Source organism: Bombina bombina, chromosome 1 (assembly GCF_027579735.1).
Source record: "Bombina bombina isolate aBomBom1 chromosome 1, aBomBom1.pri, whole genome shotgun sequence".
NCBI lineage: Eukaryota > Metazoa > Chordata > Amphibia > Anura > Bombinatoridae > Bombina > Bombina bombina.
This window is the reverse complement of record NC_069499.1, coordinates 216,939,518-216,966,547: the sequence shown is the minus strand read 5'-3', so window position 1 is coordinate 216,966,547 and position 27,030 is coordinate 216,939,518. Positions and strand designations below refer to the sequence as shown.

Sequence of the window (27,030 nt, the reverse complement as noted above, 5' to 3'; positions counted from 1 at the left end):
CAGCGTCCCCCCCCGGTATACCGGGGTGACTCACCAGGACTGACCGCACATCTGAATCTATCCTGACACCTTAAACTAATTATAACGTCTTTTATAACGTTACTGAGTGGAGGATCATGGAAACCGGTACGGTAGCTCCCCTATTGGCTGACACATGGGATAAGAGCCCCTCCACTACGCTTGACATTATCTTCCTCAAATTGGAGAGGATCTTTCAGCCTCTGATAGAGAAGGCACCTTCGGCACATGAGCTTCAGATTCTTATGAATAAGATACCGCCTACAACAACGGAGGTGCCGACAACAAATCCATCTGCAACATGGGAGCTCGGCCTATCCCTAGGGCCCGGGGGGGCCGTGCAGCATGAAGCTTCGTTGGCTGGAGATCTGCATCAACTGAGCACCTCCCAGCTGTTGGCACAAACGGACATTGATCCCTCAATAGAGATCTTAAATAGGGTAAGCCAGCAGGCGCCTTGTTTTTTTTTACCAACAGCCTACAGGGAGAAAACACGGGCTAGCTATCAGTTTGAAGCAACACTTGCTCCAGCACAGCATACAGAAAAGCTAAAAATCTTCAATGGCTATGCCGACAATACCGGAACTATACATGGAGTATCTTATGATCTCCCTCACTTCGGGGTTAATGGTGGAGCTGCACTAATAAGACTAAAAGCTAGACAGGGACTGGTTTCTGAGCGGCTGCCCCGGGATTTTGGGGAGGGATCCTGGGAGACCGCGGAATCAGTGTCATTTAGAGCTTGGCCCTCTATCGATCCACAAAATGGTGCTCTATGGTGCCTGGAAATATCAAACTTATTTTACCCTAAGGTTTGGTATCATATGCTGAAAATCCCTGAAAAATTGTAATTTTTGGACTATGTGGAGTTTCTATATAATCAGAAACAGGCTTCCTATAATGCACAAATGCCAGATGCTTATATCTTAAAGAGATTTTGTTTTTGTATGGTATCTATACACTATAACCTAAGGAAATAGGGAGAATGTATATGCAAATATTATTTTCAATACCTGCGGGTTCCCAAATTATTATAGCCCCAATGTATATAATTCTTATTGAGAACTTGGGAACTAAGTGTAGTTTTTGCCCTTAAAGACAAGCTAGAATGTTTTACCTGGTTATAACATCACCCCTTCACCAAACTGTCCTTATTTATATAATTCCAAAAAGTTAAAGCAAATAGTTGACCACAGTATCAACAGGGTGGGAACTTAATACCACAATTAGATTACAATATCCACCACCTTCAGAAGTTCCTAATTATATTTTTATACGGTGACAATCCTTTAATTATCATGTCTATAGTTAAAATAAGTTAGGCATACTTTGTACTTTGGTGTCTGGCCTTCCCTTGCGTTGTCGGCGGCCGAGACGGCATGGGGGAGGGTTTCAGTATATCTGGCGTAGAAACTGCCTTTATTTAATTATACAGACATGTCACTTATAATTCTAAAGATGTAATTTTGGATCACCGGTAATTTTATATTCTCCTATAATCTATTTACATAGTAAAACATATGTGTGGCTATATTTAATGTTTAATCAGTCAGTCCTGGTGTTTTGCATCTTTTTTTTTACTACAGTTACATTTGTTGTGCTTGCGTAACAATCCTTTTTTCCTTATTACATGATGCAGAGTTCTATGTTATGTTTGTTATATATATGTACCATGTTTAATGTATACCCCTTGTGACTTTTCATCCTGTTATTATTGGACCAAGAGTGTCCAACTTCACCTAGGGGATAAAAATGAGGACTGAATTTTCTTAAATCTGAGTTTATCAAATATGAAGTTAATATAGGCAAGATTGTATATTGTATTCATGATGTAACTTTATATTATATGTACTGTCCTCAATAAAAAATTTAAAATTTAAAAAAAAAAAAAAAAAAAAAAAAATATATTGTGAACCTTTAAAAAAAAAAAAAAAAAAAAAGTGTATTTTAAAACGTTTGCTGGCATGTTTAATCGTTTTTTACATATGTTTGGTGATAAAACTTATTGGGGCCTAGGTTTTTCCACATGGCTGGCTTGAATTTTGCCTAGAAACAGTTCCCTGAGGCTTCCCACTGTTGTAATATGAGTGGGAGGGGCCTATTTTGGCGTTTTTTATTATTAGCAAGGAGTGGGATAGACCCGGTGTGCCCTTTTCCCCACCTCCTATATTTAGAAAAATGTTTCCAATAGACGCCACTACACGGGACTTATGGCAGACGGTCCCTAAGGTGGAGGGAGCAGTTTCTACTTTAGCAAAGCGTACCACTATCCCGGTTGAGGACAGTTGTGCTTTTTCAGATCCAATGGATAAAAAATTGGAGGGTTACCTTAAGAAAATGTTTATTCAACAAGGTTTTATTTTACAGCCCCTTGCATGCATTGCGCCTGTCACTGCTGTGGCGGCATTCTGGTTTGAGGCCCTGGAAGAGGCCATCCAGACGGCTCCATTGAATGAAATTATTGACAAGCTTAGAACGCTTAAGCTAGCTTACTCATTTGTTTCTGATGCCATTGTTCATTTGACTAAACTAACGGCTGAGAATTCCGAATTCGCCATCCAGGCGCGTAGGGCGCTATGGCTTAAATCCTGGTCAGCTGACGTGACTTCAAAGTCTAAATTACTCAACATTCCTTTCAAGGGGCAGACCTTATTCGGGCCTGGCTTGAAGGAAATTATTGCTGACATTACTGGAGGCAATGGTCATACCCTTCCTCAGGACAGGGCCAAATCAAAGGCCAAACAGTCTAATTTTCGTGCCTTTCAAAATTTCAAGGCAGGAGCAGCATCAACTTCCTCCGCTTCAAAACAAGAGGGAACTGTTGCTCATTCCAGACAGGCCTGGAAACCTAACCAGTCCTGGAAAGGGCCAGGCCAGGAAGCCTGCTGCTGCCCCCAAGACAGCATGAAGGAACGGCCCCCTATCCGGAAACGGATCTAGTGGGGGGCAGACTTTCTCTCTTCGCCCAGGCGTGGGCAAGAGATGTCCAGGATCCCTGGGCGTTGGAGATCATATCTCAGGGATATCTTCTGGACTTCAAAGCTTCTCCTCCACAAGGGAGATTTCATCTTTCAAGGTTATCATCAAACCAATTAAAGAGAGAGGCATTCCTAAGCTGTGTGCAAGACCACCTAGTAATGGGAGTGATCCATCCAGTTCCGCAGACGGAACAGGGACAGGGATTTTATTCAAATCTGTTTGTGGTTCCCAAGAAAGAGGGAACCTTCAGACCAATCTTGGATCTAAAGATCTTAAACAAATTCCTCAGAGTTCCATCATTCAAAATGGAAACTATTCGTACCATCCTACCCATGATCCAAGAGGGTCAGTACATGACCACAGTGGACTTAAAGGATGCCTACCTTCACATACCGATTCACAAAGATCATCATCGGTTCCTAAGGTTTGCCTTTCTAGACAGGCATTACCAATTTGTAGCTCTTCCCTTCGGGTTGGCCACTGCCCCGAGAATTTTTACAAAGGTTCTGGGCTCACTTCTGGCGGTTCTAAGACCGCGAGGCATAGCGGTGGCTCCGTATCTAGACGACATCCTGATACAGGCGTCAAGCTTTCAAATTGCCAAGTCTCATACAGAGATAGTTCTGGCATTTCTGAGGTCGCATGGGTGGAAAGTGAACGTGGAAAAGAGTTCTCTATCACCACTCACAAGAGTCTCCTTCCTAGGGACTCTTATAGATTCTGTAGAGATGAAAATTTACCTGACGGAGTCCAGGTTATCAGAACTTCTAAATGCTTGCCGTGTCCTTCATTCCATTCCACGCCCGTCAGTGGCTCAGTTCATGGAAGTAATCGGCTTAATGGTAGTGGCAATGGACATAGTGCCATTTGCGCGCCTGCATCTCAGACCGCTGCAATTATGCATGCTAAGTCAGTGGAATGGGGATTACACAGATTTGTCCCCTCTACTAAATCTGGATCAAGAGACCAGAGATTCTCTTCTCTGTTGGCTTTCTCGGGTCCATCTGTCCAAGGGTATGACCTTTCGCAGGCCAGATTGGATGATTGTAACAACAGATGCCAGCCTTCTAGGTTGGGGCGCAGTCTGGAACTCCCTGAAGGCTCAGGGATCGTGGACTCAGGAGGAGAAACTCCTCCCAATAAATATTCTGGAGTTAAGAGCAATATTCAATGCTCTTCTAGCTTGGCCTCAGTTAGCAACCCTGAGGTTCATCAGATTTCAGTCGGTCAACATCACGACTGTGGCTTACATCAACCATCAAGGGGGAACCAGGAGTTCCCTAGCGATGTTAGAAGTCTCAAAGATAATTCATTGGGCAGAGTCTCACTCTTGCCACCTGTCAGTGATCCACATCCCAGGCGTAGAGAACTGGGAGGCAGATTTTCTAAGTCATCAGACTTTTCATCCGGGGGAGTGGGAACTCCATCCGGAGGTGTTTGCTCAACTGGTCCATTGTTGGGGCAAACCAGAACTGGATCTCATGGCGTCTCGCCAGAACGCCAAGCTTCCTTGTTACGGATCCAGGTCCAGGGACCCGGGAGCAATGCTGATAGATGCTCTAGCAGCTCCTTGGTTCTTCAACCTGGCCTATGTGTTTCCACCGTTTCCTCTGCTCCCTCGACTGATTGCCAAAATCAAACAGGAGAGAGCATCAGTGATTCTGATGGCGCCTGCGTGGCCACGCAGGACCTGGTATGCAGACCTAGTGGACATGTCATCTCTTCCACCATGGACTCTGCCTCTGAGGCAGGACCTTCTAATACAAGGTCCTTTCAATCATCCAAATCTACTTTCTCTGAGACTGACTGCATGGAGATTGAACGCTTGATTCTATCTATCAAGGCGTGGCTTCTCCGAGTCAGTCATTGATACCTTAATACAGGCTCGGAAGCCTGTAACCAGGAAAATCTACCATAAGATATGGCGTAAATATCTTTATTGGTGTGAATCCAAGAGTTACTCATAGAGTAAGGTTAGGATTCCTAGGATATTGTCCTTTCTCCAAGAGGGTTTGGACAAAGGCTTATCAGCTAGTTCTTTAAAAGGACAGATCTCTGCTCTGTCTATTCTTTTGCACAAGCGTCTGGCAGAAGTTCCAGACGTCCAGGCATTTTGTCAGGCTTTGGTTAGGATTAAGCCTGTGTTTAAAACTGTTGCTCCCCCGTGGAGCTTAAACTTGGTTCTTAAAGTTCTTCAGGGAGTTCCGTTTGAACCCCTTCATTCCATTGATATTAAACTTTTATCCTGGAAAGTTCTGTTTTTGATGGCTATTTCCTCGGCTTGAAGAGTCTCTGAGTTATCTGCCTTACATTGTGATTCTCCTTATCTGATTTTTCATTCAGACAAGGTAGTTCTGCGTACCAAACCTGGGTTTTTACCTAAGGTGGTTTCTAACAGGAATATCAATCAAGTGATTGTTGTTCCATCATTGTGTCCTAATCCTTCTTCAAAGAAGGAACGTCTTTTGCATAATCTGGACGTAGTCCGTGCCTTGAAGTTTTACTTACAGGCTACTAAAGATTTTCGTCAAACATCTGCCCTGTTTGTTGTTTACTCTGGACAGAGGAGAGGTCAAAAAGCTTCGGCAACCTCTCTCTCCTTTTGGCTTCGGAGCATAATACGCTTAGCCTATGAGACTGCTGGACAGCAGCCCCCTGAAAGGATTACAGCTCATTCTACTAGAGCTGTGGCTTCCACCTGGGCCTTTAAAAATGAGGCCTCTGTTGAACAGATTTGCAAGGCTGTGACTTGGTCTTCGCTTCACACCTTTTCAAAATTTTACAAATTTGACACTTTTGCTTCTTCGGAGGCTGTTTTTGGGAGAAAGGTTCTACAGGCAGTGGTTCCTTCCGTTTAAGTTCCTGCCTTGTCCCTCCCATCATCCGTGTACTTTAGCTTTGGTATTGGTATCCCATGGATGATCCGTGGACTGGATACACTTAACAAGAGAAAACATAATTTATACACTACAAGAGAAATAAATTTATCAGGTAAGCATAAATTATGTTTTATATTTTTACTGCTGTATTTGCAAGATTTGCACTTGTAGCATGGATAAAATCCAAATATTTTTTCGTTCTTTTAATCAATGTCAATAAGATTGCTATTGTTTGTTTTGAATTCACTCGGTGCCAGATAACTCTCTACATTTTTTGCCTTTTTAAATACAAGGTCTGGATGTTTTTTTAACTACGGCTCCTAATATGGGATCTTTTTCAATATAGTGCCAATGTTTATTTAAAATTGTTCTAATCTCTTTATGATGTGAGTTATATTCAGTAATGAATGGAATTAAATTTTGGCCAGTGGAAAGGGATGAATTATTTGTATATGAATTTTTAGTTTTATTGGATTGTTTCTGAAGTAAACTAGATCTATTAGTTTTTCTCACAGATGTCATAGTGTTCAATTTTTTTTACTGATTATATCCTTTATCTGTAAATCTGTTCAGTAAAATATTAGATTGTATATCATAGGATTCAAGGTCGGAACAGTTCTTCCTGACCCTAAGCATTTGGCTTTTAGGGATGTTTTCCTTCCACCTATTCAGGTGACAACTTTAGTAGTGGATAAAGTTGTTTGAGTCAATAGTTTTAAAATAGGTCTTGGTTATCAACAATTTCTACCTCAATGTCTAGGAAATGTAATGATTTCATACTATATTCATATGTGAAAGTGAGGCCTATATTGTTAGCATTGATGTCTTCTAGAAATAATTCTAAGATCTCATGATCACCTCTCCAGACCAGGAAGATATCGTCAATGTATCTTTTGTAGAGCACAAGGTTCGCTCCCCATTGGCCATTAGTCAGAAATGACTCTTCAAAGATGCCCATGAATAGATTAGCATAACTGGGAGCGAACCTTGTGCCCATAGCTGTACCCCTGGTCTGGAGAAAAAAATTTGTTGTTAAACATGAAGCTGTTGTTCTTTAAGATGAACTCTATACCATCTAGAATGAATTTGTTTTGTTCATATAGTAGATTTGGATCTTTGTCAAGATAGTGGGCAATAGCTTTTAGTCCTAAATTGTGGTCGATGTTCGTATACAATGAGTTAACGTCACAGGTGACCATTGTATAATTATTTTGCCATTTAGTTTCATTCAGTATATTGAGAAAATGGGTGGAATCTTTTAGATATTATGGTAACTGTATAACGTAATTTTGGAGGTAGTAATCTACATATTGTGAGAGGTTTGAAGATATTGATTCTATTCCAGATATAATGGGGCATCCTGGGGGTTTAGTGAGGTGTTTGTGAATTTTGGGCAAAAAATAAAATGTTGGGTTTTTTGGAAAATCTATTTTGAGAAAGTTGAATTCAGAATCTGTAAGAACCCCGAATGTTTTAGCTTTATCTAATAGTGTATTAAGCTTCTTTTCTCCAACATAGGTGTGTCCGGTCCACGGCGTCATCCTTACTTGTGGGATATTCTCTTCCCCAACAGGAAATGGCAAAGAGCCCAGCAAAGCTGGTCACATGATCCCTCCTAGGCTCCGCCTTCCCCAGTCATTCTCTTTGCCGTTGTACAGGCAACATCTCCACGGAGATGGCTTAGAGTTTTTTGGTGTTTAAATTTCTTCTGCTAGAAGAGATTCAGAGTTATCTGCTCTGCAGTGTTCTCCTCCTTATCTGGTGTTCCATGCAGATAAGGTGGTTTTGCGTACTAAACCTGGTTTTCTTCCGAAAGTTGTTTCTAACAAAAATATTAACCAGGAGATAGTCGTGCCTTCTTTGTGTCCGAATCCAGTTTCAAAGAAGGAACGTTTGTTGCACAATTTGGATGTAGTTCGGGCTCTAAAATTCTATTTAGAGGCTACAAAGGATTTCAGACAAACATCTTCCTTGTTTGTTGTTTATTCTGGTAAAAGGAGAGGTCAAAAAGCAACTTCTACCTCTCTCTCTTTTTGGCTTAAAAGCATCATCAGATTGGCTTATGAGACTGCCGGACGGCAGCCTCCTGAAAGAATCACAGCTCATTCCACTAGGGCCGTGGCTTCCACATGGGCCTTCAAGAACGAGGCTTCTGTTGATCAGATATGTAGGGCAGCGACTTGGTCTTCACTGCACACTTTTACTAAATTTTACAAATTTGATACTTTTGCTTCTTCTGAGGCTATTTTTGGGAGAAAGGTTTTGCAAGCCGTGGTGCCTTCCATCTAGGTGACCTGATTTGCTCCCTCCCATCATCCGTGTCCTAAAGCTTTGGTATTGGTTCCCACAAGTAAGGATGACGCCGTGGACCGGACACACCTATGTTGGAGAAAACAGAATTTATGTTTACCTGATAAATTACTTTCTCCAACGGTGTGTCCGGTCCACGGCCCGCCCTGGTTTTTTAATCAGGTCTGATGATTTATTTTCTCTAACTACAGTCACCACGGTATCATATGATTTCTCCTATGCAAATATTCCTCCTTTACGTCGGTCGAATGACTGGGGAAGGCGGAGCCTAGGAGGGATCATGTGACCAGCTTTGCTGGGCTCTTTGCCATTTCCTGTTGGGGAAGAGAATATCCCACAAGTAAGGATGACGCCGTGGACCGGACACACCGTTGGAGAAAGTAATTTATCAGGTAAACATAAATTCTGTTTTTTTGAGAGTCTATAGGATTGTGTTTAAGACAAGTGTAGGTAGTATTGTCATGTAAAAGTCTATATGACTCTTCTAGGTAATATTGTACATCCATGATTACAATGCCTCCACCTTTATCGGCGGGCTTTATTATAATTTCTTTATCTTGTAATGATTTTAGTGTTCTACGTTCATTTGGTTTGAGGTTTTATTTTATTATTAGTTTCCAATTTATCTATGTGTTTGACTTTTATTTCACATTTTTTAATAAAATCTCCCTTTTCTTGCATAGGGTAGAAGGTAGATTTTTCTTTTAAATTGGAATGTGAATAATTTCTGGGTTTGTTTTGTGTTCTAGTAAGGGGAGTAGTTAAAAAAAAAAAAAAAAAAAAAAAAAAAAAAAAAAAATTTTTTTTTTCAAGGTTAGTTTGCAGACAAACTGGTTAACATTTATCAAAGTTTTGAACTTATTCATTTTACAGGTAGGTGCAAAAGTGAGGCCTTTTTTAAGGACTAATTTTTCCTCTGTATTTAATTTATGTTTGCTTAAATTAAATATACCAGTATTGGAATCAGTTTGTGAATTAATTACCTGAGTCTTTTTTGTGGATTTTCTCCCTCTTCCTCCTATCTTTCTCTTTTTCCTTTTGGGGTTCCCCAAATTGAATTTTGTGTTCTTGAGGTATTTCTTTGTCTTGTGTGTTGTGGAGTTAACCCTAAAAAATGACTGTTTATTTTTTGTAATGAATCATTATCTGTACATTCTTGAATATCTGACAGTGGTTAGAATTTATTTGATAAAGGTATCCTCCAGTTATTTGTGTTGATTATTTCTTTGTAATTTGAAGTATTAAAAAATGGTGTATTAGTTTCTGGATTGTTATGTCTGTTGTAATGGGGTCTGTGATATGTATTAGAATAAGATCTGTTTTCACCATACTGATGTCTATTATAGTGATCATTATTTCTGTATGTATGATCATGCCGTTGATGATATGATCTATAGTCATAGTCATTTCTGTCATTGTGGTAACTTCTATTGTAATTATTGAAGTTGCTACTGGTTTGTCTTCTGTGTTCAAATGTGGATTGATCTTTATGAATATATGGTCTATTTTGATAATTGAAATTTCTGATAGGTTTATGTTTCTTATCAGTGTATGTATTAGTATGTTCTTTATTGTGTGTTAATTTATTATCTTTTCCTATTTTATGTTTACTAAAAATAGATACATTAGTGTTAGGTACATTAATGTTAGCATTGGATTTTTCTATTGTATCTACTGTAGATGATGAACAAGGGACAATATCATTATCATCTTCTATTAATGTTGGTAATGGAGTACTATCGGTTTTTCTTGCATTTTTATAATCTTCTATATCCCTTTTGAATTTGTTATTTTTACCTACTAGTAGCATCTGTTTAAATTCTGTGATCTTTTTAATCATAATCTGTTGTTTATTTTTATATTCTTTATCATTACTGAAAGGTTTGTTTTTTTTTGAATATTTCAATATAATTTTTCATTTGAATTAGTGAACGATCTCTAGATTTGATTAGTACTTTTAACAGATCTAGTGAGGCATTAAAATATTGTACCATTCAGTGGATAAATCTTCGTTGAGCTCAAAAGTACAGTCTTTTTTTAGTCTAAGTCCTCTAGGGACCATTTTAGACTCTATATATTTTTGGGTATATGATAGTTCTACTGAGTGTTTTATTTCTTTTAAAAGTGTGTCTTCTAATTCTTTGCAAGTGCTATGTATTTTTTATTTTGTGTTTCAAAATCTGTAATTTGAATTTCTGAAAGGATATTTTCTCTAAATGAGAACAATTCCATGATTTATATAAACAAGGAGTGATAGTGTATATATAAAAAAGGTTATATCAAAAATGAAAATCTCAAAAAAGAGTAAGGCAACTACAAACACCTAGAGATTTAAGAATGTGACAAAGTAGGCCTTTCGCCCCAGGAAGTTGGCATAGAAGTGTCAGAAGTTTATTTTCGTCTCTTAGGGTAGTACTCTTCGACATGGGACGGGAGTTTTAAGTAATCCTGTAAGTCTCTCAGTGAGGGCTTGGATGAAAGTTAGAGTCCGGAAATGCAGGGAGAGTCTTTCTGTGAAACAATCCCGACTCATTAACAGCTCCACAAGCAATCAGCGTTTTGTAACTTCGCTTCGCTGCCTGCTTCTCTCAAGTCCATAGCGGAGGCTAAGCTACTATCCGTCACACTTGAAGGGCCGTGTTCCTGTTCCATGGTGTAGATTCTGGTAAGATCATTTCATTTTACTTCTTCATGATTGTACTGTAACTCATTTGTTCCTGTGAACTCACATGAAAGATACAGGGTCTCAGTGGGACTCCTTTAGTATCTTGGAATTGAGGGTTAATATCTCCTGAGGGGGATTATTGAATGGGGTTTTTAATCATGTTTATGTGATTCAATCTGCTGACCCTGGTCAGTCAGTTATGTTCGTTAGGCCGTCCTAGAGTGCCTTGTTGCTCGGGATTCAAGGGACTGATGAGCCATCCGCCTCGGGGGCCCTGTCCTCCGGGAGGTGAGTTCCCTACCACTCCCTACTACTACACATGCAGGTAACCCAGGTTATGTTTTTTCCTTCTCGGAGGGTGGATAGTTCCCTCTGGAGGTTGTGGCATGTTTTCGCTTTTACATACTTTTGGCGCTTGCTCGTCTACAAAGTCCTTATGTTTGCGATTGTGTTCATGCCCGATTGCCCCAGGTCTCTCGGCCACAGGAGGGTATGTGCTGTTCCCTGTGGGTGCAACTGTTCCTGAGTGTTGTTCTACTCAGACATGTTTTTGAGCTATTTGGGGATTCTATCCTTCTCGGCTATGGGACTCATCAGTCTCCCCCTTCGAAGGGCTCACCACGCTAGACATGCGGGGATGACGTAATCTGCTTTAAATCTTATCGAGATCCTTCCCAGTTTTGTTGGAGGAACAGGGTTTCCGTATGGCTGGTCCGGCGGATCTTTCTGTTCTTCTTAGGCGTTAACCCTCGGGTTGCCTGTCATTTTATCCGGTTAGGATGAAAATTTATTTTTTTCTTTTCATACTATGTTTCCTGCGGGAACTTTCTCTGGGATCGATATTCGCTGTTTGTTTCTGCAGAAGTTGTTCGGGACACGTTAGTCCCATGTTTGTCTGTCTGCTTTTTCTTCCTCCCTCTCATGAGGGCGGATTTAGCTTGGCAGTTATGACCCTGGTTGCAGACTAGTCCTGCTTGGGTTCAGATCTTCTGTCTCGCGGCTTATTCAGACACGTGCTGCCTATTAAACCTTGCTGGTCAGGTTGGGGTGCCGAGTGCTATCAATATTATTGGTTTCTTGTTATTTGTTTTACAAGTTTCAGCGCATTCTCAAGAGGACTTGAAGGTCCGTGTGGCTCTCGGGATTGTTTCAGTCCTTAAATAGCCTTCTCTCTGGTGACTGGGTCAGTGAATTTGGCTGTGTCACTCTGTTGCTTCTGATATCCTCGGAACCTAGAGTATTTCTTCCCACGTGGTGGGAAGGTTAGAGGTTTAGAGCCTCTTCCGCTGGTCGGGGCGGTGTTGCCTGAGGAGGCCCTGGAAATTGTCCTTTTTGGACTTGCTCCTTTGGTGGTACTCCACTTTATTTAGACCTTCTTTGACTTTGTCCGTTTCTCCTTGTGGATTGGGTCACCTTCGGGGGACTTGGATTCCCTTCGGGAGTTTGTTGTTCCTTTTTCGGGACATTAGACTGTGAGGTCTTTTTGGGCTCCGGTTAAGGGGCCCTTCCACGTTGTTGGGAATGCTCTGCATCTCCTCCTTGGGATAGAAGAGGTCCTACTGGTTTTCCATTCATATGGTTCAGGCATTACCATCCAGGTGGCATCCAAAACCATGTTTTACTGTCCTCTGACTTCGAATCTGAAGTGATGTGGAGGCTTGCTGTTGCTCTGTTTGGTTGACTTGTCCTCACTGTTCCCCTTGTGTCTGGAGCTCGTAGCTAGCTGGACAGCTAACTCGGCATACTAAGGCTCTGTGGCTACTCTGTACTGTAGCAAACCGAGGGTTGCTAGCTCGATCCCCGGCGAGGTCTACTCAGCCTTTCCTCTTTCAAGGTTGATAAAATGAGCAGCTCCTTGTGTCCCTTAAGCGGGATTAGCCGCGCTTTTCAAGCACAATCATGTTATTGTTGCTTGGATGCCTGTTAGCTCTAGTGTACTTTTATGGCCTTGGGAGGCATTGGCTTTTGGAGTGTTGGGCTCCTGCAAGGGGTGGTCTCTTCCCTTTGGGTCGGGACTTACAAGGGTTTCTTGCTCTTCTTCTTATCCGGGTCTGTTTTTTTTATATCAGTCGATGGATTTATGTTCCTGGAAGATTGTTTAACCTAAACATTCGTGGGGCCTGGGCGTCTTGTCCTGATCTTCCGGTTGTCAAGGGTTTTACTCAGTGTTTTGTCTTTGTAGATCCTGCTGTGGGATGTTACCGGACCTAATGATCCTAGTACTGGCCTGGGGGTTCCAGTTTCCGGGGTACTTGGGCTTAGCCCTTGTTTTGGCTGTTCTGTTTTACAACTTGGCCAGATTTACTGAGAGCTGGGGCTCCTTGGGGGCTTGTCTTGTGCCGGACGATACGGTTCCTTTGGGACAGCCACCTAATGTGACCTGATGGTGGGCTTTCCTGCCTAGCAAGCGGAAGGTTTGCGGTTCCTTGGCTGTCCCTTTTGCACCTGGTATGGGTGCTAGCACAATGTTTTTTTGAGGGGTTCTTTCCTTGTTCGTTAGTGACGTGGCCTTGTGTTATCTCAGTTCTTCCTACGACTTCCTGCCTTATAGGCAGGTGTTTATCAATGCTCTCCTCTTCAGGGGGCTCGTTGTCCTCCTTACAGAGGTGTGGTTCCTGTTTTAGGGGCCTCTTCTGTATTTGGCAGGTTGGAACAGATGTTTTATCTGGTTCGAGGATTGGCCTGCTCTTTGAGTTGTTCCTTTCTATCTGGGAAGCTGCTGGCTCTGCTTTGAGACTTTAGTTGGGTGGCTTTGCTAGATCTCCTTGGGTCTAATGCCTGCTCGATTGTCTCTAGGTTGAAGTGGCTATGTCCATTCTTACACACTTTTGGGGGCCGGTCTTGGGGTTCCTTTCTGCTCCCTTGCTTTCAGATCTGCCGTTGCTTGGGCTGGTCCGGCTAGGTGTAGGATCTGAGATCTGTTGTTAATCCTCAGGTCTTGGGGGTGCTAGTGGACCTTTTTTCTTTTTTTGAGGTTCTGTGCCTCTCCCCCTTTTGAGATCTGTGAATAGGCCTGGCGGCCTGTATTGCCTGGCGTGTGTCCTCTATCTTGGAGGTTGGGCAATCTGCTATTCTGTTCGGCTGCTTTTTCTTTATGGATAGTGTTTTCTCAGTGTCTTCCTATGGATGGCAGCGTGTTACTGGACTCAGATGTTTTTCTTTCTGAGTTTGCTATTTGTAATTTTTCTAACATTTTGAGGACTTTGTCTTCAGCTGTCTTTTTCAGTGCTGTTGCACGATGTTTGGGAGATGTTTCTTCTCCTTGATGATGCCCGGTTGCTCCTTGTGGGTTAGGCATCGTCTCCCCTTGTTTTCGGGATCCATTCGGGTCTCTGTGGACTTGGCCTTCTTTTGAAGGGGATTTTTCCTTATTGGAACTTGCTTTACCTTTTGGGTACCCCTTTGGCTCACCCTTGTCCTCTCCCTTTTGAGGATTTTGGTACTGTACTAGTAAGGTTTATGTGGGACCGACTGCTGGGCGACTGTTCTCCTGGAGGAGTATTGGCTCAGTGAGTCTGCTTTGCGGTCTCTAGTTAGGCTTTCAGACTATCTGCGGGTCAGTGTCCTTGGGGCCTTTTCCTTCTAGTTTTTTTGCCCGGCTCTGACGATGCGGGGTTTGCTTGGGTTGTGTTTTTTTCAGGCCTGGTGCTCTCAGCCTCATTTTGGGAATTAAAATAGCTGATTTAGCCTATGTTATCCCCACCTATACTGAAAGTTTCTATACTTTAGTTCAGGCTATTGACAAGCTGTTTAAATCACAGCCAGCAGAAGAAAACACTCTCCCGGTGGAGTATGAAAGATAATAAAATTTTAATTTGCCAATGTATTGGGCTTTGTGTACATACAAATGCGTCATTATCTTATAATTGTATGTAAACCAAAGTGATAATCAGGGATGCACAATTCCTATCGCCCGACACCCAGGACATGAAGTTCTGGACGTAGGGCATGTTGTGTTCTTTTACATTTAGCCCTGTTGCGGGCAAGCAGACCACAGCAGGGCTAAAGCTTTTTTGCTACTTCTTACCGCTCTGCCATTTCAGAGCATCTCAAGTCTCCGTTCCTCCCTGCTAGACCCGGTGTTGGAGACGTGCAGTGGAGGCGAGTGGTCCAGATTTGATTTTGACTCGCACTGTATTTTATACTTAGTCCTCTTTTATTTCATTTGGTAGTCAGTTTCGGTGTCAGTGATTTTGGCAGCCCAGTTGTCGGCGCGCTGTTACTATGGGAGGCTCAGCTTGGTCTCGGCTTAAGCGCTGATCGGCTTCCTCTGGTTCTGCTCCTGCACTGACTAAAGCCTCATCACCTTATTATTTTTTGCTGTTTCTTCTATGTTCCTTGAGATCCAGAGCGTTACTGGGGACCTCCCTTTCTCCTTGGGGGGCCAATTCTCATACCCTGAATATTCTCTTCTTACCAGTGCTGTACTAGTCTGCAAGACCTGTCACCTGTAACACTGTTTGGAAAAGCTCAGATAGGTTTATGTGTTACTTACCCAGCTGACGTGTTGATGTGTGGTCACATGATCTCCTGACGGACCCATCTTGCAGCTCGAGCTTGTGCCTTAAGTTTGAGTAACTTTGTGACCTTGGGACTAAAACAATTGTAAGGTGAGCGCATTAGTAATTTTCTTCATAAATGGAAAGAGTCCACAGCTGCATTCATTACTTTTGGGAATTCAGAACCTGGCCACCAGGAGGAGGCAAAGACACCCCAGTCAAAGGCTTAAATACTCCTCCCACTCCCCTCATCCCCCCCCCCCCCAGTCATTCTTTGCCTTTCGTCCCCGGAGGTTGGCAGAGAAGTGTTAGAAGTTTTCGATAGTCTCTTATGGAGGGTAGTACTCTTCGGCATGGGACTGGAGTTTTAAGTAGTCCTGTCAGCCTCTCAGTGAGAGCATGGGTGAAAGTTAATCCGGAGATGCAGGGAGAGTCTTTCTGCGAAACTATCCCGACTCATATTAACAGCTCCACAAGCAATCAGCGTTGACGAGTTTCCTTGCCTGCTTTTTTTTCTCTCAAGTCCATGGCAGAAGCGACTCTACTATCCGTCACACTTGAAGGGCTGTGTTCCTGTTCCACGGCGTAGAATCCGGTAAGATAGTTTCATTTTACTTTCATCATGGATGTATTGTAATTACAATTCTTTATCCGAGAGGGGCTGCAACCTTTCGGGGATAACTTTTAACATCGGGTCTCAGTGAGGATCCTTTTCGTATCTAGGAATCAAGGGTTAATATCTCCTGAGGGGGTTATTAAACTGGAGATTTATAATCCTGTTTATGCAAGTGTCCGCTACTGTGTAGTGTTGCTTCGGCTCATGGCTATTTTGGGCCGTGTGGCAACTGAGATATCCTGGTCCGCTGATGTCTGGTTCTCTGGAGGTGGTGAGTGTCCCAGCCTTTGGGGGTGTAAGGTGCCGTTTAGATTTTTCTTATTGGTCCATTTTTTATTCAGTGTCCCAGTTATGGAGGATTCTGTTTTTCTTGGAGACGGATGTCTCTGATTCAGACTCTACTTCTTGCGAAGAATATGAATTGGCCCGGGTGATACATGCCCATACAGTTATGTTCCAAATTCCGTTTTAGAGTGCTCTATTCCTCGGGATCGGGGATTCAGGTGCCCACTGAGCCATCCGCCTCTGGGGATTCTATTTCCCACAAGACGAGTTCCCTACCACCAACTCTTACTACGCATGCAGGTAACCCAAACGCTACTTATCCTTCTATGGAGTGTGGACTGTTACCACTGGAGGTTACGGCATGGCCATATCCTAGGCGCTGGCGCATCTGCACCTCATCTCCCGGGTGTTTGCTTACGATATTGTCTATGTTCCATTAACTGGGGCTCGTCAGACGTGGGATCGCCTGTTCCAGTTCGGCCCTCCGGGGGAGCGACTACCGCTGAGGCCTCGGGGTCAACCTTCGGGGCCTGTAGTTTTTTTTTTGTGTTTTTTTTTTTTTTTTTTTTTTTTTGTCCCAGCAGAGGTATGTTGCGCCTTTCTTATAGACTGGCACGCCTTCGTGTTCTACTAAGGCACGTTTTTGGCGCTGCTGGATCAGGAAAGGGACATTTATACACTTATTTTTTTCTTTGCATAAATGTTTTGTAGTCTATATCGGTGATTTTTAACCTTTTTTTTGCCGTGGCACACTTTTTTACATTAAAAAATCCTGTGGCACCACAATTTTAAAAAAATCACACATTGTAGCCTAATAAAGCATATATATATATATACAAATACACACAAACACACACATACTGTATGTATTGTGCTTTTATGCCATGCCTCCTACAAACTACCCCTGCACTGGGAGTAAAAAACAAGCAAAGTTTAAAAAATGTCACGCTGTTGTCAGTCTGCCGTGGCACACCTGAGGATCCCTCATGGCATAGTTTTTAAAAAACATTGCTTTGATTTTCAATCTAGTGGGCTGGGACTACGTTGAGATCTGCAGCGACACGCTCAGTAGTTTTTACCCGGGAACTAGAGTGTTCCTTCCCGTTGTGGGTTGGAGGATTTAGGTTCTTCATACCGCCGTTGCCTTTCATGCTGTCTTTGTAAGTGTCCTTTTAGGACTTGTTCCTTTTAGAGGTTCTCTTCCTTTGGGTCGAGACTTTCTGGATGTCAGGTTTTTCTGGCGACTTTGGCTGCTTCATTAGGAAGTGAAGGCCGTGAGGCTCTGTCTTCCTTCGGGAGTTAGTCGTCTCCATATCAGGGGCGATAGGAGGTGTTGTCTCCTTTTTCCAACCTTTTTGCTTAGGGGATGTTTTTCTGCCTGGTTTCGGGATGCTTTGCATTCTTCTCCCTTGGGTGTGGTCCTCTGGAACGTTAATCTGAAAGGATTATGGAGACTAGCCTTTCTTCTACTCTCGGATGACTCTGTTCTCATTCTTATTCCTCTTAGTGTTGCCCTTGGGGCTTTTGGGCTCTAGAGAAATTGTGACTTTGTCGTAGCCTAGCACCTTGTTGTGGCGGTGTTGACCTCTGGCTAAGGGTGTTCTCTTCCCTTTGGGCTGGGAATTACAAGTGAGTCCTGTACCCGTTCTCCGGGTTTCCCGGTTCTCATCCCTGTGAGGTCTGATTTCTTCAGACGGGGGTATCTTGTATTCCCTGGGGGTGTCGTTCGTTCTAGGACGATTCTGGGTTCAGGGTTCTTTTCTTGAAACCTTCTTGGATGTCTGGACACTTATGATCCTGTGGACTGGTTCGGGACGACCCAGTTTTTTCAGGGACCCTATGTTGCGTCATAGGGACTAGCTCATTGGGGTTGCAAGCAGAAAGGCCAGAGTTCACATCTATCTTCGGGTACTGGTTATCAACTTTAAGGCCTGACTTGTCTTTCGGACGGAGTGTGCTCCTTTTCATGGGGACTTTTTTCTCAGTTGGGTTAAGTGGTGTCCGGATGTTTTTTGTTTTTTTTATTTGGTCCGTGTTTTGATCATACTATGGCTTCATGTCTTGTGGACATGTATGCTGTTCTTATCTGTGCCCTTCCCTTTTGAGGGGATAGTTTGTCTTCCTCACTCTGGAGGGTCTTTGTCCTGCCCTGTGTGTAGGAGGTTGGATCAGTTGGCTTATCTCTGTAAGTGGCAGCATCTGCTGCTCTGTGGGCTCTGTTCCACCCATTGGAATTTGATCTCTCTATGTAGAGACTGTCTAAGAGAGCTGTGACAGGTCTTCCTACGGATCTATTGCACTTTTCTCTGTTCCAGGTCCCAGGGGATTCTCCTTGGGAGTGCCTTATTTTGGAGGAGCGCATTGGGTTGGCACCCGAGCTCTGTTGACCATTCCCTGGGGGCTTCTGGTTGGGGTCTTTCTGTCCCCCTCTATATCAGACATGGGTGGCAGTGCTGAGCCTTCATGCATTATTTTTTTTTATTTTTTTACTCAATTCTCACCTCTCACTGGTTGGTTTCCCCAACAGCCGGGCAAAATAAACTGGTGAGGGAAGCTGTGATATTGACGCAAATTATTGTATTTAAAAAGATAACATCCCTATTTGTTACTGGAAAGGATTGGCGCTTTCTGTCTGTCAAGGGATGTTTTTTAGATTATTGTAGAAATGAGAGACAGTGTGTTTTGGGGAAAAAAAATTTTTTACAATATAAACAAGTGTATGGACAGGTTAAAACAGCAAGTGGGCAATGCTTGGTTTTATTGTTCTAGTAAGTTCAATATGCATAATTCAATAAATGTAAACCACTCTAATAAATATAGTTGACACATTAAATTAGTCATAGTTTGTGTCCTGAATGTTTATCTTGCAGCTGAGATGGAGAAATTGTAGAAAAGCTCTGTAATTATTCCACCCCTTGTTGGTAAATGTACCAATACACATACTACCTATGCAAAGCAATTATAACAGATGACAATAATCAATTTAAACAGCAAGGAGCACTGCATTTACTGTTTGACATAGCATCCTGCATATCTGATCATAAAAGGAAAAATGTATCATTTTAATTGGCATTTCTGTATGGTTCTCTTCTCTCAAATTGTTGACCTGATTGTTGGTTTGTATGACAAGCTAACAAATCATAATGGTTTTGCTTTAACCCCCCCCCCCCCCCCCCCCCCAAAAAAAAAAAAAATAAATAAAATACATATGCTCAGGTATTTCTCAGTTCTCTAGGTGCATCATTGGGGTATAGCTATCAAAACACATTTTCTGATTGTCCATGCAGACTCAATTTACATTTTTGGTGATTATTTCTAATTGATTATTATTGATTTGAATATATTCTGTGTTTTGGGACAAGTGTAATGAGGGACAAGTGGATTAGTCTACCATTTTAGTCCCTTGGACAAGTAGATTTTTTTTTAACTAAAATCCACACCCCTGTAAATTAAAGAAATCTTTAATTTAAAGATTTTACCTGCAAGCTCAACCCATTTTAATAGGTTATAGTTTAAAAGCTCAAAACCAGCCATTTTATATAAGTAAATAAACTTGAAAATATAATTTCTCATACATTTTATACTCTGCAGCTGGTAGAACAAGTCACTAGAAACACATTAAGATATTTTTTTTTTTACAGTATACTGTTTTTTTACATTATTCTCAGAAATGTTTTATGTCCGTGGTGTAACTCCACTGATTGCCAGAGATATACACACAAATTATTTAAACCTTTTAATTGCCATTTAGATGGGGCAATCAAATGATTAAATCACTGCTGCATGACCTATTTTCAGCAATGGTTTAACCTCACAATGGCCATAAACACACAGGGAGTACTTGAGACATGCAGCTGAGTGGCTTCACAGCTTGCAGATTCAGTCGCCAGTGGCCTTTGGGGTCTTGCTTTGAACCATATGAGGTATGATAGGAATTTTAGTACCTAAGTTTGGGATGAACATACAGTTCCTATAATGCCAATTACAGCACTATGCAGACACACCAGGGTGCCATTTTAAAATCCAGTTGGCTAGGTTAGTATGACTAAGAATGTGTTTCAACACAACTAAAAAAAAATGTGGTTCCAGATTTTCAGGTGCCCTGGTGCCAAGGATTTGTCCAGCCATGACACATGAAATAGTGTACATATGTTAGAAAAAAAGATCATCTGTAGTGAGTCATGTGACCCTGCTAAACCTGGCTTCTTACTATATAAATATTCCAGAAATATCCCTATCTAAAATGTATTCTTTAAAAAAATAAAATAAATCGGTAATCTCAAAGGCTTCTAAATTTGAAATAAATTTTTTTTATTTTTATTTTTCCTATACCTCATTGACTTGGAATTTTCTTTTCAATTGTCCTTTTGTTTGTTTTTTACCATCAACTTTTTTATAAGTTTAAAACCTAATCAATACTTCAGTTTAAGCTGTGTGTAATTCTTTGTCCACAAATGTCTTCAACATTTTTTGTTCCTTTTAAATATTTTTTTTCCTCAGGTGTCATAACATTTTACAAAGTGCTCTCTGCATTTATTTTTGTGCTACGCATCTCACAAACCTGTTTTGTGTTTTATTTGCAGGCAGACAAACGAGCGCATCACAATGCATTGGAGCGCAAGCGCAGGGACCATATCAAGGACAGCTTCCATAGTTTAAGGGACTCTGTACCATCACTCCAAGGAGAGAAGGTTTGTCAATTTCCATAGTGTTTTCTGTTCCTTAATGTAACGGTCACTTGTCTTCAGTAGTTCCCCTAAAGACAAGAATTTTTAGGAATGAGAATTCCAATAACATTTTGCTGTAAAAGAAGGAAGAGTGCGAAAATCATATTGGGTAGGAGTTAGGTACCAAAATTATTTTTTAAGAAAATGGAAATTTTAAAGTTTACTTAAATTATTTATACAATTTAGCTGATTGGATTTTTAAATTATGATGCTCCTACTTTAAAATCCTTTTCTCCAACATAGGTGTGTCCGGTCCACGGCGTCATCCTTACTTGTGGGATATTCTCTTCCCCAACAGGAAATGGCAAAGAGCCCAGCAAAGCTGGTCACATGATCCCTCCTAGGCTCCGCCTACCCCAGTCATTCTCTTTGCCGTTGTACAGGCAACATCTCCACGGAGATGGCTTAGAGTTTTTTAGTGTTTAACTGTAGTTTTTTATTATTCAATCAAGAGTTTGTTATTTTGAAATAGTGCTGGTATGTACTATTTACTCAGAAACAGAAAAGAGATGAAGATTTCTGTTTGTATGAGGAAAATGATTTTAGCAACCGTAACTAAAATCCATGGCTGTTCCACACAGGACTGTTGAGAGCAATTAACTTCAGTTGGGGGAACAGTGTGCAGTCTCTTGCTGCTTGAGGTATGACACATTCTAACAAGACGATGTAATGCTGGAAGCTGTCCTTTTCCCTATGGGATCCGGTAAGCCATATTTATTACGATCGTAAATAAGGGCTTCACAAGGGCTTATTTAGACTGTAGACTTTTCTGGGCTAAATCGATTCATTATTAACACATATTTAGCCTTGAGGAATCATTTTATCTGGGTATTTTGATATAATAATATCGGCAGGCACTGTATTAGACACCTTATTTCTTAGGGGCTTTCCCAAAGCATAAGCAGAGTCTCATTTTCGCGCCGGTGTGGCGCACTTGTTTTTGAGAGGCATGGCATGCAGTCGCATGTGAGAGGAGCTCTGATACTTAGAAAAGACTTTCTGAAGGCGTCATTTGGTATCGTATTCCCCTTTGGGTTTGGTTGGGTCTCAGCAAAGCAGATACCAGGGACTGTAAAGGGGTTAAAGCTTAAAACGGCTCCGGTTCCGTTATTTTAAGGGTTAAAGCTTCCAAATTTGGTGTGCAATATTTTTAAGGCTTTAAGACACTGTGGTGAAAATTTGGTGATTTTTGAACAATTCCTTCATGTCAAAAACATTTTAGCCTTGCAGTAATAAAGTGTGTTCAGTTTAAAATTTAAAGTGACAGTAACGGTTTTATTTTAAAACGTTTTTTGTACTTTCTTATCAAGTTTATGCCTGTTTAACATGTCTGAACTACCAGATAGACTGTGTTCTGAATGTGGGGAAGCCAGAATTCCTATTCATTTAAATAAATGTGATTTATGTGATAATGACAATGATGCCCAAGATGATTCCTCAAGTGAGGGGAGTAAGCATGGTACTGCATCATTCCCTCCTTCGTCTACACGAGTCTTGCCCACTCAGGAGGCCCCTAGTACATCTAGCGCGCCAATACTCCTTACTATGCAACAATTAACGGCTGTAATGGATAATTCTGTCAAAAACATTTTAGCCAAAATGAACCCTTGTCAGCGTAAGCGTGGCTGCTCTGTTTTAGTTACTGAAGAGCATGACGACGCTGATATTAATATCTCTGAAGGGCCCCTAATCCAATCTGAGGGGGCCAGGGAGGTTTTGTCTGAGGGAGAAATTACTGATTCAGGGAACATTTCTCATCAGGCTGAATCTGATGTGATTACATTTAAATTTAAGTTGGAACATCTCCGCATTTTGCTTAAGGAGGTATTATCCACTCTGGATGATTGTGAAAAGTTGGTCATCCCAGAGAAACTATGTAAAATGGACAAGTTCCTAGAGGTGCCGGGGCTCCCAGAAGCTTTTCCTATACCCAAGCGGGTGGCGGACATTGTTAATAAAGAATGGGAAAGGCCCGGTATTCCTTTCGTCCCTCCCCCCATATTTAAAAAATTGTTTCCTATGGTCGACCCCAGAAAGGACTTATGGCAGTCAGTCCCCAAGGTCGAGGGAGCGGTTTCTACTTTAAACAAACGCACCACTATACCCATAGAGGATAGTTGTGCTTTCAAAGATCCTATGGATAAAAAATTAGAAGGTTTGCTTAAAAAGATGTTTGTTCAGCAGGGTTACCTTCTACAACCCATTTCATGCATTGTCCCTGTCACTACAGCTGCATATTTCTGGTTTGATGAACTGATAAAGGTGCTCGATAGTGATTCTCCTCCTTATGAGGAGATTATGGACAGAATCAATGCTCTCAAATTGGCTAATTCTTTCACTCTAGACGCCACTTTGCAATTGGCTAGGTTAGCGGCTAAGAATTCTGGGTTTGCTATTGTGGCGCGCAGAGCGCTTTGGTTGAAATCTTGGTCGGCTGATGCGTCTTCCAAGAACAAGCTACTAAACATTCCTTTCAAGGGGAAAACGCTGTTTGGCCCTGACTTGAAAGAGATTATCTCTGATATCACTGGGGGTAAGGGCCACGCCCTTCCTCAGGATAGGCCTTTCAAGGCAAAAAATAGACCTAATTTTCGTCCCTTTCGTAAAAACGGACCAGCCCAAAGTGCTACGTCCTCTAAGCAAGAGGGTAATACTTCTCAAGCCAAGCCAGCTTGGAGACCAATGCAAGGCTGGAACAAGGGAAAGCAGGCCAAGAAACCTGTCACTGCTACCAAGACAGCATGAAATATTGGCCCCCGATCCGGGACCGGATCTGGTGGGGGGCAGACTCTCTCTCTTCGCTCAGGCTTGGGCAAGAGATGTTCTGGATCCTTGGGCGCTAGAAATAGTCTCCCAGGGTTATCTTCTGGAATTCAAGGGACTTCCCCCAAGGGGGAGGTTCCACAGGTCTCAGTTGTCTTCAGACCACATAAAAAGACAGGCGTTCTTACATTGTGTAGAAGACCTGTTAAAAATGGGAGTGATTCATCCTGTTCCATTAAGAGAACAAGGGATGGGGTTCTACTCCAATCTGTTCATAGTTCCCAAAAAAGAGGGAACGTTCAGACCAATCTTAGATCTCAAGATCTTAAACAAATTTCTCAAGGTCCCATCGTTCAAGATGGAAACCATTCGAACTATCCTTCCTTCCATCCAGGAAGGTCAATTCATGACCACGGTGGATTTAAAGGATGCGTATCTACATATTCCTATCCACAAGGAACATCATCGGTTCCTAAGGTTTGCATTCCTGGACAAACATTACCAGTTTGTGGCGCTTCCTTTCGGATTAGCCACTGCTCCAAGGATTTTCACAAAGGTACTAGGGTCCCTTCTAGCGGTGCTAAGACCAAGGGGCATTGCAGTAGTACCTTACCTGGACGACATTCTGATTCAAGCGTCGTCCCTCCCTCGAGCAAAGGCTCACACGGACATCGTCCTGGCCTTTCTCAGATCTCACGGCTGGAAAGTGAACGTGGAAAAGAGTTCTCTATCCCCGTCAACAAGGGTTCCCTTCTTGGAAACAATTATAGACTCCTCAGAAATGAGGATTTTTCTAACAGAGGCCAGAAAGACAAAACTTCTGGACTCTTGTCGGATACTTCATTCCGTTCCTCTTCCTTCCGTAGCTCAGTGCATGGAAGTGATCGGGTTGATGGTAGCGGCAATGGACATAGTTCCTTTTGCGCGCATTCATCTAAGACCATTACAACTGTGCATGCTCAGTCAGTGGAATGGGGACTATACAGACTTGTCTCCAAAGATACAAGTAAATCAGAGGACCAGAGACTCACTCCGTTGGTGGCTGTCCCTGGACAACCTGTCACGAGGGATGACATTCCGCAGACCAGAGTGGGTCATTGTCACGACCGACGCCAGTCTGATGGGCTGGGGCGCGGTCTGGGGATCCCTGAAAGCTCAGGGTCTTTGGTCTCGGGAAGAATCTCTTCTACCGATAAATATTCTGGAACTGAGAGCGATATTCAATGCTCTCAAGGCTTGGCCTCAGCTAGCGAGGACCAAGTTCATACGGTTTCAATCAGACAACATGACGACTGTTGCGTACATCAACCATCAGGGGGGAACAAGGAGTTCCCTAGCGATGGAAGAAGTGACCAAGATTATTCTATGGGCGGAGTCTCACTCCTGCCACCTGTCTGCTATCCACATCCCGGGAGTGGAAAATTGGGAAGCGGATTTTCTGAGTCGTCAGACATTGCATCCGGGGGAGTGGGAACTCCATCCGGAAATCTTTGCCCAAGTCACTCAACTATGGGGCATTCCAATCCCAAGGTGGCTCTAGTGGATGCACTAGTAGCACCTTGGACCTTCAAACTAGCTTATGTGTTCCCGCCGTTTCCTCTCATCCCCAGGCTGGTAGCCAGGATCAATCAGGAGAGGGCGTCGGTGATCTTGATAGCTCCTGCGTGGCCACGCAGGACTTGGTATGCAGATCTGGTGAATATGTCATCGGCTCCACCTTGGAAGCTACCTTTGAGACGAGACCTTCTTGTTCAGGGTCCGTTCGAACATCCGAATCTGGTTTCACTCCAGCTGACTGCTTGGAGATTGAACGCTTGATTTTATCGAAGCGAGGTTTCTCAGATTCTGTTATCGATACTCTTGTTCAGGCCAGAAAGCCTGTAACTAGAAAGATTTACCACAAAATTTGGAAAAAATATATCTGTTGGTGTGAATCTAAAGGATTCCCTTGGGACAAGGTTAAGATTCCTAGGATTCTATCCTTCCTTCAAGAAGGATTGGAAAAAGGATTATCGGCAAGTTCCCTGAAGGGACAGATTTCTGCCTTGTCGGTGTTACTTCACAAAAAACTGGCAGCTGTGCCAGATGTTCAAGCCTTTGTTCAGGCTCTGGTTAGAATCAAGCCTGTTTACAAACCTTTGACTCCTCCTTGGAGTCTCAATTTAGTTCTTTCAGTTCTTCAGGGGGTTCCGTTTGAACCCTTACATTCCGTTGATATTAAGTTATTATCTTGGAAAGTTTTGTTTTTAGTTGCAATTTCTTCTGCTAGAAGAGTTTCAGAATTATCTGCTCTGCAGTGTTCTCCTCCTTATCTGGTGTTCCATGCAGATAAGGTGGTTTTACATACTAAACCTGGTTTTCTTCCAAAAGTTGTTTCTAACAAAAACATTAATCAGGAGATTATCGTACCTTCTCTGTGTCCGAAACCAGTTTCAAAGAAGGAACGCTTGTTGCACAATTTGGATGTTGTTCGCGCTCTAAAATTCTATTTAGATGCTACAAAGGATTTTAGACAAACATCTTCCTTGTTTGTTGTTTATTCAGGTAAAAGGAGAGGTCAAAAAGCAACTTCTACCTCTCTCTCTTTTTGGATTAAAAGCATCATCAGATTGGCTTACGAGACTGCCGGACGGCAGCCTCCCGAAAGAATCACAGCTCATTCCACTAGGGCTGTGGCTTCCACATGGGCCTTCAAGAACGAGGCTTCTGTTGATCAGATATGTAGGGCAGCGACTTGGTCTTCACTGCACACTTTTACCAAATTTTACAAGTTTGATACTTTTGCTTCTTCTGAGGCTATTTTTGGGAGAAAGGTTTTGCAAGCCGTGGTGCCTTCCATTTAGGTGACCTGATTTGCTCCCTCCCTTCATCCGTGTCCTAAAGCTTTGGTATTGGTTCCCACAAGTAAGGATGACGCCGTGGACCGGACACACCAATGTTGGAGAAAACAGAATTTATGTTTACCTGATAAATTTCTTTCTCCAACGGTGTGTCCGGTCCACGGCCCGCCCTGGTTTTTTAATCAGGTCTGATAATTTATTTTCTTTAACTACAGTCACCACGGTACCATATGGTTTCTCCTATGCTATTATTCCTCCTTAACGTCGGTCGAATGACTGGGGTAGGCGGAGCCTAGGAGGGATCATGTGACCAGCTTTGCTGGGCTCTTTGCCATTTCCTGTTGGGGAAGAGAATATCCCACAAGTAAGGATGACGCCGTGGACCGGACACACCGTTGGAGAAAGAAATTTATCAGGTAAACATAAATTCTGTTTTTTACGGAGACCTG

General features: G+C 42.4%; 1 protein-coding gene across 1 annotated transcript in view; it reads left to right on the top strand.

Annotated features, from left to right (window-relative positions):
• MAX (MYC associated factor X) overlaps positions 1-27,030 on the top strand; it is a 94,278-nt gene that overhangs the window by 53,441 nt on the left and 13,807 nt on the right. Inside the window, exon 2 of the mRNA XM_053697845.1 lies at positions 20,835-20,942. Within this exon, the coding sequence (XP_053553820.1) occupies positions 20,835-20,942 (108 nt within the window). The remainder of the gene's footprint in view (positions 1-20,834; positions 20,943-27,030) is intronic.